Source organism: Phyllobates terribilis, unplaced genomic scaffold (assembly GCF_046119375.1).
Source record: "Phyllobates terribilis strain yellow unplaced genomic scaffold, ASM4611937v1 Scaffold_11__3_contigs__length_659146591, whole genome shotgun sequence".
NCBI lineage: Eukaryota > Metazoa > Chordata > Amphibia > Anura > Dendrobatidae > Phyllobates > Phyllobates terribilis.
The window spans coordinates 396,067,253-396,082,654 of NW_027362771.1; the positions used below are offsets into that span (position 1 = coordinate 396,067,253).

At 45.0% G+C, this 15,402-nt stretch overlaps 1 protein-coding gene across 1 annotated transcript in view; it reads right to left on the reverse strand.

The window, feature by feature from the left end:
• Positions 1–3,766: 3,766 nt before the first annotated feature.
• LEO1 (LEO1 homolog, Paf1/RNA polymerase II complex component) overlaps positions 3,767–15,402 on the reverse strand; it is a 28,591-nt gene continuing 16,955 nt past the window's right edge. The window contains exons 7-12 of the mRNA XM_073653036.1: positions 6,595–6,689; positions 6,379–6,513; positions 5,250–5,385; positions 4,750–4,933; positions 4,360–4,460; positions 3,767–3,951 (exon numbers count right to left, since the gene is read on the reverse strand). Of these exons, the coding sequence (XP_073509137.1) occupies positions 3,844–3,951; positions 4,360–4,460; positions 4,750–4,933; positions 5,250–5,385; positions 6,379–6,513; positions 6,595–6,689 (759 nt within the window). The 3' untranslated portion in view covers positions 3,767–3,843. The remainder of the gene's footprint in view (positions 3,952–4,359; positions 4,461–4,749; positions 4,934–5,249; positions 5,386–6,378; positions 6,514–6,594; positions 6,690–15,402) is intronic.

Below are 15,402 nucleotides of genomic sequence, written 5' to 3' on the forward strand. Positions count from 1 at the left end.
CCCGTATCTTCAGGCCACCACTCACAATGTTCAGAATCCAGGGGTTTGCTGTAATTGCTTTCCAAGCTGGAAAAAAGTGGGAAAGCCTCCCCCCTACCTCCGGCTTGGCATCATTGGGAGGACTTTTTTGTATTTGAGGACGGTCCTCCAAACATATAGCCCGACTCCTTTTTGGACTTGGTCTCCCATCTTCTCTAGTCTCCTGGAGGGCGACCCCGATTAAATTTTCTCCTCCGAAAACCAAACTTTTTTGAGTCCCCTGAAAATCCTGAGAACCCTTTGTTCCTATCGCCCGCCTTTTCTAAAAGGTCTTCCAACTTCAGGCCAAACAGGAGTTTACCGTCACACGGGAGGGAACACAATTTATGCTTGGACTGTAGGTCGCCTGGGCAACCTTTGAGCCACAAGGCCCGTCTGGCAGCATTAGATAGACTCAGTGATCTAGCCGAAAGCCTGACAGAGTCTGCTGAAGAGTCCGCCAGGAAGGCCGATTCTGCCTGCATTAGGGGTAGATTTGAAAGGATTCTATCCCTAGAGATCTTTTTATCCTTAAGTTGGTCCTCCAACTGTTGGAGCCACACCATTAGGGATCTTGCCACACAGGTGCCAGCTACCGCTGGCTTCAGGACTCCTGCTGCAGCTTCCCAAGTGTGACGCAGAAAGGAGTCAGCCTTTTTATCAAGGGCATCTTTTAGGACGCCTGAGTCCTCCAAGGGCAGGGAAGATTTTTTGGACGACCTGGCTACAGTCCCGTCAACTTTGGGGATCTTATCCCAAGGCTCAGAGTCCTTCTCTTCGAAGGGGTACCTTCTTTTAGAGAAGAAGGGCAAGGCCCCTGATCTTTCTGGTTTCTTCCACTCTCGGTCAATGAGGCCCTGAATTTTAATGTTTACCGGAAAGGAGCGTCTCTTTTTTTCTCCAAGGCCCGCAAACCTAACGTCTTCCCGGGATTTGGATGCTTTCTCCTCCCCCAGACCCATTGTTGATCTGACTGCTCTAACCAGTCTGTCCGTACTCTCAATGGGGAAACAGGATCTACCGTTATCCGATGAGGAAGAGGATGATGAATCACTCAGCCACAGATCCTCAGACTGGGATAAATCAGAATTGGAGGAGACATCTCTATGGGATCTTTTCCTCCCTCTAAGCAACCCCTTCAGGGACACCTGAACCTCTGCGTGAACTATAGATTTCAAATTAGATGCGAAATCCAGGGAATTTTAAGCTATAGTTTTAGCAACGCAGTTCGGGCAAAGCGGCTTTTGCCAATCTATGGGAAGGGAAGTTTGGCATAGGGCACACATTCTGTGCTTTTGCTTGGCGCTACTCTTCTTAGGCTCCTATAAAAGGAAGCACATAAGAGACTTCCCATTACCAAAAGGTGACATTCACGAAGATCACTCACCCCTGGAAGTCACAAATGGGTACCGGATTCGGAGGCTGTAGCGGAACCGATGATTCCTTTCTGGATGATCGAGAGGTGCTTGACACCTTGCTCCTGCGGCTGCGATTGCTCGAGCGGCTGTCCATGTGAGAGGCATTCCTCTGCTTCTTCAGTTGCTGAGGGGGGGGGGGGGTTAGCTGCTGCTCTGGGCGATCCTGGTCAGCCATGCTTCAGAAGCGTAGCACGCTTCCAGGATACCCCCCCTCCTAAAATAGGGCCATCCAGATCTTCCTCCGGTTCATGGGCCCTCCCCCCTTCCCAGGCCGGAGCTCGAATCCCCAAAAAAAAAAAACGCCCTGGAACGCTTCACAGGGCGCCGCCATCTTGGATCGAGCACCGCCCCCTGACGTCACCTGGCACGCCTCTCCCAGCGTTCCCCGCGCCGTGACATCAGGCGTGTCATACCCGGAGGTTACCACTCCGGTGCGCGGCCGCCAGGAGCGGCAGGGGGAGGACGGCGCCGCGGTCTACGGGAGGAAGGAGCCTGCCTCACCACATGCGCCCGCTCGGACGCAGGACCCCAGGGGAGCTGCGGACGGCGCTTCTGGAGACTGGAACCCAGTGCCTGCTCTTCCACACCGGAACAGCCCCAGGTAAGTCTTCTTTCTTCCAGACAGGTTCCCATCAAGGACAGGAAACCAACTGAAGCGAGGGAGAGATACCGCCCTTTTATTTCAGGCGGTTTCGTCCTTGGTGGGGCAGATCCCTCTCTCAAGGTGAGCTGCCATGGGTGAGGGGAAAATTCTTTTGTAACCTTGGCCAGATCTGTACCTTGCCACAATTCTGTCTCTGAGCTCCTTGGGCAGTTCCTTTGAGCTCATGATTCTCATTTGGTCTGACATTCACTGTGAGGTCTTCTATAGACAGGTGTGTGCCTTTCCAAATCAAGTCCTATCAGTTTAATTAAACATAGCTGGACTCCCAAGGAAGGAGTAGAACCATCTCAATGAGGATCACAAGGAAATGGACGGCGTGTGACTTAAATATGAGTGTCTGAGCAAAGAGTCTGAATACTTATGACCATGTGATATTTCAACTTTTCTTTAATAAATTTGCAAAAAATTCTACATTTCTGTTTTTTTTTTCAGTCAAGATGGGGTGTAGAGTGTACTTTAATGAGAAAAAAAATGAAATTTTTAGAATTTACCAAATGGCTGCAATGAAACAAAGTGAAAAATTGGAAGGGGTCTGAATACTTTTCGTACCCACTGTATGTAGAAGGCTGTACCTATGTATAAAGTAAGTTAGCTCCTTACTGTGTATAACGTGATTTTTAAAAAAAAAAATGAATAATCAGTGACTGACTCATTCAGGTTTTTGACCCAAGTGCAATCAGAAGTACCAATACACCATCGGTGGGGTCTGTATGTTCAAAGGGGGCTGAGAAGCTAAGCCATGCCCACACCCAGGTGATGCAAGCTGTGTTACACAGCTGGTACATGTCTAGCAGTAGTGAGTGGAGTTAGCTCTGATTGCTGTAGTTTAACCATTTAGATGCAACTGTTAATCTCAGACAGTTGCTTTTAAAGGGAACCTGTAATTTCAAAAACGCTATTAACCAGCAGATTTACTGTATTTGGCTGGGTGATTAAAATTAGGTATGGGATATGGGTTTGGATTGCTTTAATGAAATGCAGCCAGGAGTAGCGATGACCTTAGCTTCTTCTCTGCAACTCACAATGGCAGATTTTATTATTATAGATGCCTGGGAGTGTCACATCCATCAGCTACATTGTATTCATGTTACTCTCCACAGCACGAGGCCCTCTCAGAGACTTAATATTAGTACACTCCTCTTTATCTCTGTCCTACCCACAATTGAAAAAGTACAAGATTTATCTAGTTCTGGATCAGATCATTCACCAGGGAGAATGGTGATGTCTGCCACTAGTGCCCCCACACTGAACTTGTTGGAAGCTTAATCCAGCCTGGCTAAAGCTTCTGGCTAAACCTTGACTGAAGCCATGCTTTCATGATTGAAAGCCGGAGTCTGCCTAGAGGAATAAAGTTCATTTCCTACCAGAAGCCAGGCTTTCGGTGCAGCAGCCGCAGGGCTTTAGAACGCCATTAACCTACAGATTAACAGCATTTTTTTACGTCAGGTTACCAACACACTTAATCAGCCCTAGAATAGCGGCAGAGACTCCCCTGTGGACTCGGGGAGAGAGAGTACAGTACGATTTATTTTTTAACAAACTGCAGCCAGGACAGAACATTATCTGAAAGGGGACAACCCCTTTAATTCTACATCAGATCCCGATAGATGGAGAGTAAAACAGAGATGCAGTTTTATGATGTACCAAATTAGTGTAATCATGTAAGGACCGTTGTATTTGGTAAATTTATTTCAATGAACAGAATCCAAACTATGTACAGCATGAAAAATATATATACGCATGTTACAAGTCCTCATCTTCATCCTCCTCATCACTTATGACGTATTTCTTGGGCTTTTTGTTGGCTTTGTCTTCATCATCCGCCTTCCTCTTCTTTGATGGTTCTCCCTCCTAGACATGAGAAAGACATTGTAATAATCACATATATCAGACACTTTCTGATGAATCCGAGTACAGGACATTTGATTGTTATTGCTCATTTTAGAAAGACTACAATGATAAAGTCACAATTACTCTGAAAGCTGCTATTGCAATCAGTCAGTTCAATAGTTTGCAGTGTGATAAGTGTTTGTGCTGCTGACACTTGTTACCGCTCATATACAGATGGGCTCATGTGAATTGTTACATGCTGGATATTATGGGCTATGTAAGGCTTGCTGACAGTGAGGCATCAAATAAAGCATGCACTGACCATATAAGATGACTACAGACCGATGATCTTTGACTTTAGTGATAAATAGTTCCTGGGCATTAGAAAGTATGTAATCCAGCTTGTCTACATGACCGTCCTGGACTCACCTCCTCATCACTGTCCAGTTTCTTTGCCTTCAGTAGTCTCTGAGCTTTGTCATCGTCTGAACCTTCATCACTGTCGGATGAGTAGATCCGGGCCCTTTCCTCTGTAAAGCATGTCAAGGCTCAATATAATTCCACATTCAAATAACACTACAGCACGAGTAAAACAGCACGTGATTATCTAGTACTACAGAAGTGTATCAAATTAGAAACTTGGAAAATACTTGACATTGCACTGTATTTATTAATTTAAAGCTGCGGTGTCCGTACAAGCACAATAACGATACATTCCTGTCATTCAGAAACTCCACAATGCCTCCTGGTGGACGTGTGTTGTAAAAGCAGAGTGACTAAAACTTCCAAAGTACAGATGGGACATCAAAGTTTATTTACCTCTCCCTCCCTTATATCGGTTCTTGATCGCAGCCAGGCTGATTGCCTCTTCTCCTTCGTCATCATCATCATAGCGGTCAGGCTCCAGGTAATTTGCACTCAGGCCACGTTGGTGCTGCTTTTCCTTGATTCTACGCTGCTGTGACTCTCTGCGGATTGAAGCCCTTAGCCGCTCTTCTTCTTTCTACGTGAAAAAGAGAAAATGTTTTAGTTCTATAGAAAGCTTCTAGGGTCTGTCCATGCCTGTGGTAGGATATTTGCAACAGTGGATTCAGGATTTATGGGTTACAAGTCTGGTAGCCTTAGGTTCCCATGAAGCTTATGGGTTATGTAGGGGCAGCTATATAATAAGGTAATGCGTAATCTGTATCAGGTCCTCGAATATCAGTTCTGCATACAATGAGACGGGTAAAGGGCCTGTATATTTCTGATGATTACATGTCATTTTACAAAACAATGCTAATTATAAGCCCTAACACATAGAAGGTCACATATTTTACCTTAATCATTTCTGTCCTCTGAGACTCTGGATCACGTCCTGCCATTGGAAGAATCCTGATCTTCTGAGTCTTAGAACATCTGTCTGCAAGGGACAGGGTCATCTTCCTGTGAGTGGCGCTGTCTGTGGAATGAGGTCTGAGGGATAATAAAGATGCATATATTAGATTACTTTGTTTTATTGCTTTTAATAGCTAGAACTGGACTGTAACAGAGTTTTGACTTTGTATTCGATACCAATATGTCTACCGACAGAATAGCTGTATACCAAGGGGTGAGAAATTGCTGTACTATTTAGATCACATGTCTAGGGGGCATATAGTAAAGACCTCCATAGAAGACAACCCTGAAAAGTTATTCAGCAGTTCTCTATCAGACCTGGCTTTACATGAGCAGTTTCCATACTCTACATGTAAAATGCTCCAATGGGGGCCATATGCATTGGTTCATCAAGGATTAGAAACAATGCTTTTAAGGCAGAAAAACCCAGTACATTTTTTTTAATTTTTAATGTCTGATACATACAGAAACTAGGGGGGAAAAATCATTTATATCCCTCCACATGAAATCAGATAAAATTTACTCCCTCAGCATTACTAGAGTTACCCTATTAAAGGGAATTTGTCAACAGGTTTTTGCTATCTCATCTGAGAGCAGCATGATGTAGGAAAAGAGACCCTGAATCCAGCAATGCATCACTTTGTTTACTGGGTGCAGCAGATATGACACAATCAGTTCTTAAATGTAGAATTAAGCAGAGCTGAGAAAACTAACCCCACCCACACCACAGCTCTCTATGTACATAGTCTATTGACAGTGAGCCGCTTATCATAGCAGGGGGGGGCAGAGTCCGACCAGGAGGCACATGGCAGATAGTCACAGCAATGATAATGCCCTGGTGATAAAACCTTCACTGTAAGTAAACAGAAAACAGCTTAATAAGTGACACATGGTTGAATGGAGCTTGGACCGTATTTATGAAACCTTGTGCACTTGTATATTTCTCATATTACAAGTGCACAAGGTTTCATAAATATGGTCCATGTTGTCAACCCTGGCTGAAGAAAGTTTGCGTGTGTTAAAAACCCTAACAAACATGGAAAAGTACAAAATATGCTAAAAGTATATTACCTGAATGTCAGCTTGGTCTTGAATACAGCCTGACCTTGTAAACCTGTTCCTTGTCTGATAAAAAGATGGTTGTGGTCTCCTTGTAATGGAGCTTTGTAGACATCAAATACTTCATTACCCAAGTGTAAGGACATACTGCGAGAAAAAAGGCAAAACATTATGCAAAAGGCCAGTCACCAAATGCAAGCAGAGGAACACGAACATCCTGACGCTTACCTCCCATCAGACCATTTCACAATACGTGCATTACTCTCCCTGATGTCGCTTCCCTCCTCGTCCTTGCGTGTTCTCCACCTGATCGTATTTTCTACCTATTTGTAAGAAAGAATACACAATTATTACCATCACGGACATGCTACCTTGTATTGGTCTTACAAATGGAGGGCATAGAATACAGCGAAGGAAGACTAATGAGCTGGGCAGTCAAATACAGAGAGCAAAGATTTTATTTTGTTTAAAATACACACACTGATCACCCACATATGTGCCGGCAGGGGAAAATGGCACCTATCATCTAATGACAGGACGGGGGGGGGGCTAAATGAATACCTTCCCTGATACCAAACTTTACCCATCACTAGAATCACTCAAAGGCGTCAAAGGCCAACTCTAAAATTCACAAGTCATGTAACTACAACCGATCTGTGTATTCTCTGTGCACATGTAGACCAAGACTATATCCTTTATATACTTACTTTTTATATTAAAAATCAATTATATTTGTTGGTGTCTTACTTTAAAAATAAAAAAACAACGGGGCTTGGCCTGGCTATGGCGCTTATCGGACGTAATGCTGTGAGAGTTCCGTTATTAGAGTCAAGTTGCCACTTCAAGTACTCTAATGCAGGGGAAATCTGGAACTGGACTACGTTCTCAGGCACTTTCCAGGCCCACTCCAAGTAACCAAAAGGTGATAATAAACAATTCCTCACCGAACCAACGCTTCCACCCAGATGCTCTGGGCGCCCTGTCATGGCAGATGCAGAGGGAACTCCTGGAGCCCAGAGTACGAGTCACGACTGCCCCCTTCCCTCTACCCCTGAACCTGGCCAGGACCTCAGACATCCCCTCCAACAGATTCAATCTACGTACAGTGCCTGCAAAAATGGAGATTCGTGCCCTCAGAGGACTTAAGCTTTCTAAACAACACAGTCCAGTCCTTAGAATCCTCAACTCAACATCTATATCTACAACAAAGTAGTCAGCAACAAGTGATTGACAAACATTCACATCATATACAACTTCTGTTTCATATGGCAGATGAGACCGAAAACAAGAACAGAAGAAATACCAGTCTCCGTGTTCTACCAGAGGCTACTGGATCACAAGACTTGATCCTTACACTACAGGACTCACTCAACTCCATATTGGCACAGCCTCCTGGAACTCCTATCAAGATCAACAGGGTCCATCACACACTTGGCAAGACCTTGTGATGTTATTTGCAGGATCCACTTTTTCCAGCTTAAGGAGGACATTATGCAGAAAGCTTGGGACAAAAAGATGCAGCTGAATTTGATGGGTTCCCATTACAACTCCTCACTGATTTCTCCCGCACAACCTTAGCTAAACACAGAGCTTTACGCCCTTTATTAGAAATGCTGCGTGGGGAAAACATAGCATATTCTTGAAGATACCCATTTCAACTTCAATTTCGCAAAGGACCTTTAACACTCATCTTGCGATCACCATCTGATCTCTCAGACTTCACCGCAGAGCTGGACCTTCCTATGTTCCCAATCTCAAATTGGCTTTTTACACCACCTCTTCCTTAGCGGGCCTCACGCCACAAGGCAAGACCCCTCACTAGAAATCTATCTACTCGGAGGCAGAGGATCTAGTAGCTCCAAAATGATCCTCCAGATGGTACCTGACTACTATCTCATGTATTCCTTTGCTTTAAAATCGAGGAAGATGAAGTTGCTCTTTACATCTACACCTTCATTCTCACCTTGCTATTGATTGTATGCAATGGTCACGGAAGCTAAAGAGGTTCTCGACACCCCTACACCCCCCTCAAAATCTCCACAGTCTTCTTCCCTGGACGTATCAAACCCACGTCGAAAAACAGGGACTGCTGTAGCCTCCATTATGTTCTTCTTTTTGCAGGTGCCAAAATACCCTCAAACTCCCCACCCTTATACAGATTAAGATACCACCTGCATTGTTGCAATATATCTGGTTGTATATTTGATCGTTGATTCAATTTTGCTTAACTAATACTTCATGTACTACAATAACTTATTGACACAAGATTATGTTTACTTCTGTGTAACGGTTCTCCTCTCATAGTAACTCACTACAGTTATCTCCCTCTCTTCCCACACATTGTATGTACAGATTCTCTTTGCCATGGGCAGGTGAGCTCTGGCTGAGGGAGAAGTTTCATAGTTCCAGTAAAATCCCCCAATAGGGAGTGTTCTTACAACCCAATACGAAGGTTTTACCTTTGTTTTTGTCTCTTATTGCCATCCCTGTGCCTAGTAGCCGGGGACCAACTTAAAGGAGGCCTCTCCTTTAATTCTTTTTGGCTCTCTCCTACTTCCATTTTTTTCTTCTTCCTATATCTCCCCTATTAATTCCCCCCCCCTTCTTTCTCCTACCCTCCCCCAAAATGGCCTCCCTAAACCTGTGTTCCCTTAATGTTAGCGGCTTTATCCTCCCAGATAAATATCTCAGATCCTGTATCATATGAACAAAACAAAAAAAACGGATATATGTAGTTCTGCCACAGGAAAAGCATTTTAGGTCAGACCATATACCTGCACTTGAAACACAGATATTACACGCATTCGTTTCAGTGTCAACCCTCATTCTAAGTCCAAAGAGGTCAATATAGCTTTAGACAAATCTTTACCAGTGAGTGTAATGGTATCTGAATCCCATCCAAATGGTCGCTGCCTCTCTTTCTCAAAACCCGTATCTGACAGTTCTTAAATTGTGAATTTTTATCTCCCTAATCAGGACCAGATTCGCAACTGTAGGTCATACTTTAACTTATTCACCAACTTTGCAGAGGGCTCAATCATCATCGGTGGCGATTTCAATTTCACCCTAGACCATATCTTGGCTTCCTCTTCGGCCAGGTCCCCTATTCCCATGGCGCACATTGCAGCCTTAAAAATCCAAACTCCTCTAAATGTAACTAGTTGATAGCAGGCGTCTACTCAATCCAAAAGGTACGAGATTACACCCATTACTCCTCTGTACATAACTCATACAGCAGAATAAATCTCTTTCTACTTAGCCATCACCTGCTCCCTTACAACCCGGTCACAAACATTGACTCTATGGTCTGGTCTCACCATGCCCCGATCTTCTTGTCCCTTACTATCCCTGACTCGATCCCTCCTTAAAAGATCCCACCTCTCAACTGGCTGTTAAAACAGCCATTTCTGACTTCATACTTCACTACAAATGAGACTATGCCTCTCAATTCAGTGGGAACAAAAAAAAGTTATCAGGGGAACAGTTATTCATCAGTGTTCCAGGGTCAAAAAAAACAGCAAAAAAAAAAAAAAAAAAAAAAAAACACATCCTTCAAAATAGTAAGCTTAACATCCCTCATTCAACATTTAGAAGTGGACCACAAACAAAACAAAGACCCTCAGACTCTTGCTGAGCTTTTAAATGCAAGAACAGAACTTAGGTCCCTATTGGATTTGGCCTCCACCCGTCATCGTGATTAATCGCATACGGAAATTCTTCTATAAATTCTCCAATAAACCTAGAAATGTTATATTTCTCAATCCTCGTATTCCCTCCACCTTCATCCCTACATTAAACCTCCCAAGGGAAAGCCCCTCCATAATTCTCAGGAAATTGTCGGGGTTTTCCGCAATTACTACGAATCCCTATACAATTTGAGGGGAACCTTGTCCGACATGTTTCTTCTGGACTTTCAGACAAGGGTTGACTCACACATAGCAAAAATTCTCCTTTTCCCCTGACTGACCAGGAGTCCTCCTACTTAGATGATCCTTTCACGGAACAAGAAGTACTAGCAGCCATAAATGCCTTGCCCAATGGAAAAACCCCAGGCTCGATGGCTTTCCTACTAATTTTTACAAACTATTTAGTTCAGAGTTAGTCCCTTTTATGACTAAAACCTTTAACATAATTTTTAGTTGCCCGTTTACCCTTCAAATATTGTCTACCACTATCTCAGTCATCCTTAAACCCTGGAAGGGTTACTGTAGATGTCAAAGTCTTTGCCAAACTCAATGCTAATCGCTTGGGTCCCCTTCTTCCCAAATCTATTCACACCGACAAAGCAGGATTTGTCCAACAGAGAAGCTTGTGACAATAGGAATAAGGCCCTTCTCCACACTTCCACCATACAGTGTCTTGGAACACCTGCCTGTATACTCTCAATTGATGCTGAGAAAGCGTTCAATTGGGTAGACTGCACCTTTATGTTCAGCCCTGAACCAACTAGGCATTAAGGATTACATGATGGGGAGTTTTCTCCCTTTATCACAACTAGTGTTGAGCCACCCCCGTAGGGTTCGGGTTCGGTTCGGTTCGTCGAACACCGGGATGTTCGAGGAACTGTTCGTCGAACTGTTCGTCGAACACCTTAGAACACCGTCGAACACCGTTAAAACCAATGGCAGGCAAACAAAAACACATAGAAACACATAGAAAACACCTGCAAAGGTGTCCAAAAGCTGACAAACTGCTCAGAAGACACTCTCTTTAAAAAAGCCGGCCGGCAAATTCAGCAGCGGCATACACCGGTACCCGACAATTTAGACAAGAAGGAATAGAGCATCACACATAGATTAGATAGATAGAAACATGTCAGTCACACATATAAGAAGCACAGTGACAGTGTTGGTTACTGCACTTGTCATTTAGTGTAAAGGATTTATTAAAAAAAATATTAGTGTTTTCATGCACCGTCTCTTTAAAAAAGCCGGCCGGCAATTCAGCATCTGTACCCGACAATTTAGAACAGAAAGAATAGAGCTTCACACATAGATTAGATAGATAGAAACATGTCAGTCACATATATATGAAGTACAGTGATAGTGTTGGTTACTGTACTTGTCATTTAGTATTAAAATAAAGGATTTATTATTAAAAAAATTGGCGTGGGGTTCCCCTTAATTTTAGGCTCTAGCGGAGGTTAAGCAGACGGCTGGGGCAGATGTTTGAAGCCTGGGAAGGGGGTAATACCCACGGAGCTTCCCAGGCTACTAATATCAGCCCCCAGCTGAATACATAGCCTTTACTAGCTATTAAAATGGGGGACCCCCCCAAAAAAATGACGTGGGGTCCCCCCTAATTTAATAGCTAGCAAAGGCTAGGCAGACAGCTGGGGGCTGATATTAATAGCCCAGGAAGGGAGCCATGAATATTGGCCCCCTCCCAGGCTAGAAACACCAGCCGTCAGCCGCCCCAGAAATGGCGCATTCATAGGATGCGCCAATTCTGGCACTTAGCCTCGCTCTTCCACGCTGCCCTGGTGCGGTGGCAGGGGGTAATAGGGTTGGGGTTGATGTCAGCTTATAATGCCAGCTGACATCAAGCCCAGGTTAGTAATGGAGAGGCGTCTATAAGACACCCCCATTACTAACCCCATAGTCAAAGTTAAAAAAAACACAAACACCCAGAATAAAGTCCTTTAATTGAAATAAAGACACAATCCTTTATTGTTCTAAATTAAACCATACTTACCATCACGCCCATTCCAGCTGAAGCCAACGATCTCCTGCAATAAAAGAAAAATAATAAAGCAACCTCATCCTTACCTTTCCATGGTTCCCACGACAGCTTCAGCTCTGCTACATCGAGATGACAGGCTGGACCAACGCTGCCATCCAGCCTCTCATCCCGCAGACACTGAGAAGAGCAGGCTTGCTTGCGCTGCTCAGCGTCTCTCTGTGACGACATCCAGATGAGCCGAGTTCATGTCCAATGAACTCAGCTCACCTCCTGCACGTCACTGACAGCGTGGGAGAATTCTCCTGCACTCAGCGCTTCAGCGTGAGAATTTTCCCACGCTGTCAGTGACGTGCATGAGGTGAGCCGAGTTCATTGGACATGACCTCGGCTCATCTTTATGCCGTCACAGCGAGACAGTGAGGAGCGCAAGCATGCCTGCGCTTCTCAGTGTCTGCGGGATGACAGACTGGATGGCAGCGTTCTGCTGCGGTCCAGCCTGTCATCTCGATGTAGCAGAGCTGAAGCTGTCGTGGGAACCATGGAAAGGTAAGGATGAGGTTGGTTTATTATTTTTCTTTTATTGCAGGAGATCGTTGGCTTCAGCTGGAATGGGTGTGATGGTAAGTATGGTTTAATTTAGAACAATAAAGAATTGTGTCTTTATTTCAATTAAAGGACTTTATTCTGGGTGTTGTGTTTTTTTTAAATACTTTACTAGAAATTCATGGCGGTCATGTTTAATACTGGCGTGACCCCATGAATTTTGGGCTTGGGGCCAGCTGATAATACCAAGCTGGCCCTAACCCCTTTATTACCCAGTGAGCCACCGCACCAGGGCCCTGGATGAGTTGGGTACAGCGCCAGAAGATGGCGCTTCTATGAACGCGCCATTTTCCGGGGTGGCTGCGGACTGCAATTTGTAGCGGGGGGGGGCCCAGAAAGCTTGGGCCTCCCTGCGCTGCAGATTCCAGCCCCCAGCTACCTAGTTGTACCTGGCTGGACACAAAAATAGGGCGAAGCCCCACGTACTTTTTTTTTAATTATTTCATGAAATTCATGAAATAATTAAGAAAAAAAGGGCTTCCCTATATTGTTGTGTCCGGCCAGGTACAAATAGGCAGCTGGTGGATGGGGGCAGCCCGTTCCTGCCTGCTGTACCTGGCTGGACACTAATATAGTGCGAAGCCCCACTTCAATTTTTTTAAATTATTTCAGGAAATTCATGAAATAATTTTAAAAAAATTGACGTGGGGCTTCGCACTATATTTGTGTCCAGCCAGGTACAGCAGGCAGGAACGGGCTGCCCCCAACCACCAGCTGCCTATTTGTACCTGGCCGGACACAACAATATAGGGAAGCCCTTTTTTTCTTAATTATTTCATGAAATAATTTAAAGAAAATTGACGTGGGGCTTCGCCCTGTTTTTGTGTCCAGCCAGGTACAACTAGGCAGCTGGGGGCTGGAATCCGCAGCGCAGGGAGGCCCAAGCTTTCTGGGCCACCCCCGCTGCAAATTGCAGTCCGCAGCCACCCCGGAAAATGGCGCGTTCATAGAAGCGCCATCTTCTGGCGCTGTACCCAACTCATCCAGGGCCCTGATGCGGTGGCTCACTGGGTAATAAAGGGGTTAGGGCCAGCTTGGCATTATCAGCTGGCCCTAAGCCCGAAATTCATGGGGTCACGCCAATATTAGACATGACCACCATGAATTTCTAGTAAAGTATTTAAAAAAAACACAACACCCAGAAAAAAGTCCTTTAATTGAAATAAACACACAATTCTTTATTGTTCTAAATTAAACCATACTTACCATCACGCCCATTCCAGCTGAAGCCAACGATCTCCTGCAATAAAAGAAAAATAATAAAGCAACCTCATCCTTACCTTTCCATGGTTCCCACGACAGCTTCAGCTCTGCTACATCGAGATGACAGGCTGGACCGCAGCAGAACGCTGCCATCCATCCTGTCATCCCGCAGACACTGAGAAGCGCAGGCTTGCTTGCGCTCCACAGTGTCTCTCTGTGAGGGCATCCAGATGAGCCGAGTTATTGTCCAATGAACTCGGCTCACCTCATGCACGTCACTGACAGCGTGGGAAAATTCTCCTGCACTCAGCGCTTCAGCGTGAGAATTTTCCCACGCTGTCAGTGACGTGCAGGAGGTGAGCTGAGTTCATTGGACATGAGCTCACCTTATGCACGTCACTGACAGCGTGGGAGAATTCTCCTGCACTCACCGCTTCAGCGTGAGAATTTTCCCACGCTGTCAGTGACGTGCATGAGGTGAGCCGAGTTCATTGGACATGAACTCGGCTCATCTGGATGTCGTCACAGAGAGACGCTGAGCAGCGCAAGCAAGCCTGCGCTTCTCAGTGTCTGCGGGATGAGAGGCTGGATGGCAGCGTTCTGCTGCGGTCCAGCCTGTCATCTCGATGTAGCAGAGCTGAAGCTGTCGTGGGTACCATGGAAAGGTAAGGATGAGGTTGCTTTATTATTTTTCTTTTATTGCAGGAGATCGTTGGCTTCAGCTGGAATGGGCGTGACGGTAAGTATGGTTTAATTTAGAACAATAAAGGATTGTGTCTTTATTTCAATTAAAGGACTTTATTCTGGGTGTTTGTGTTTTTTTTAACTTTGACTATGGGGTTAGTAATGGGGGTGTCTTATAGACGCCTCTCCATTACTAACCTGGGCTTGATGTCAGCTGGCATTATAAGCTGACATCAACCCCAACCCTATTACCCCCTGCCACCGCACCAGGGCAGTGTGGAAGAGCGAGGCTAAGTGCCAGAATTGGCGCATCCTATGAATGCGCCATTTCTGGGGCGGCTGACGGCTGGTGTTTCTAGCCTGGGAGGGGGCCAATATTCATGGCTCCCTTCCTGGGCTATTAATATCAGCCCCCAGCTGTCTGCCTAGCCTTTGCTAGCTATTAAATTAGGGGGGACCCCACGTCATTTTTTTGGGGGGGTCCCCCATTTTAATAGCTAGTAAAGGCTATGTATTCAGCTGGGGGCTGATATTAGTAGCCTGGGAAGCTCCGTGGGTATTACCCCCTTCCCAGGCTTCAAACATCTGCCCCAGCCGTCTGCTTAACCTCCGCGAGAGCCTAAAATTAAGGGGAACCCCACGCCAATTTTTTTAATAATAAATCCTTTATTTTAATACTAAATGACAAGTACAGTAACCAACACTATCACTGTACTTCATATATATGTGACTGACATGTTTCTATCTATCTAAGCTATGTGTGATTCTCTATTCTTTCTATTCTAAATTGTCGGGTACAGATGCTGAATTGCCGGCCGGCTTTTTTAAAGAGACGGTGCACGAAAACACTAATATTTTTTTTGA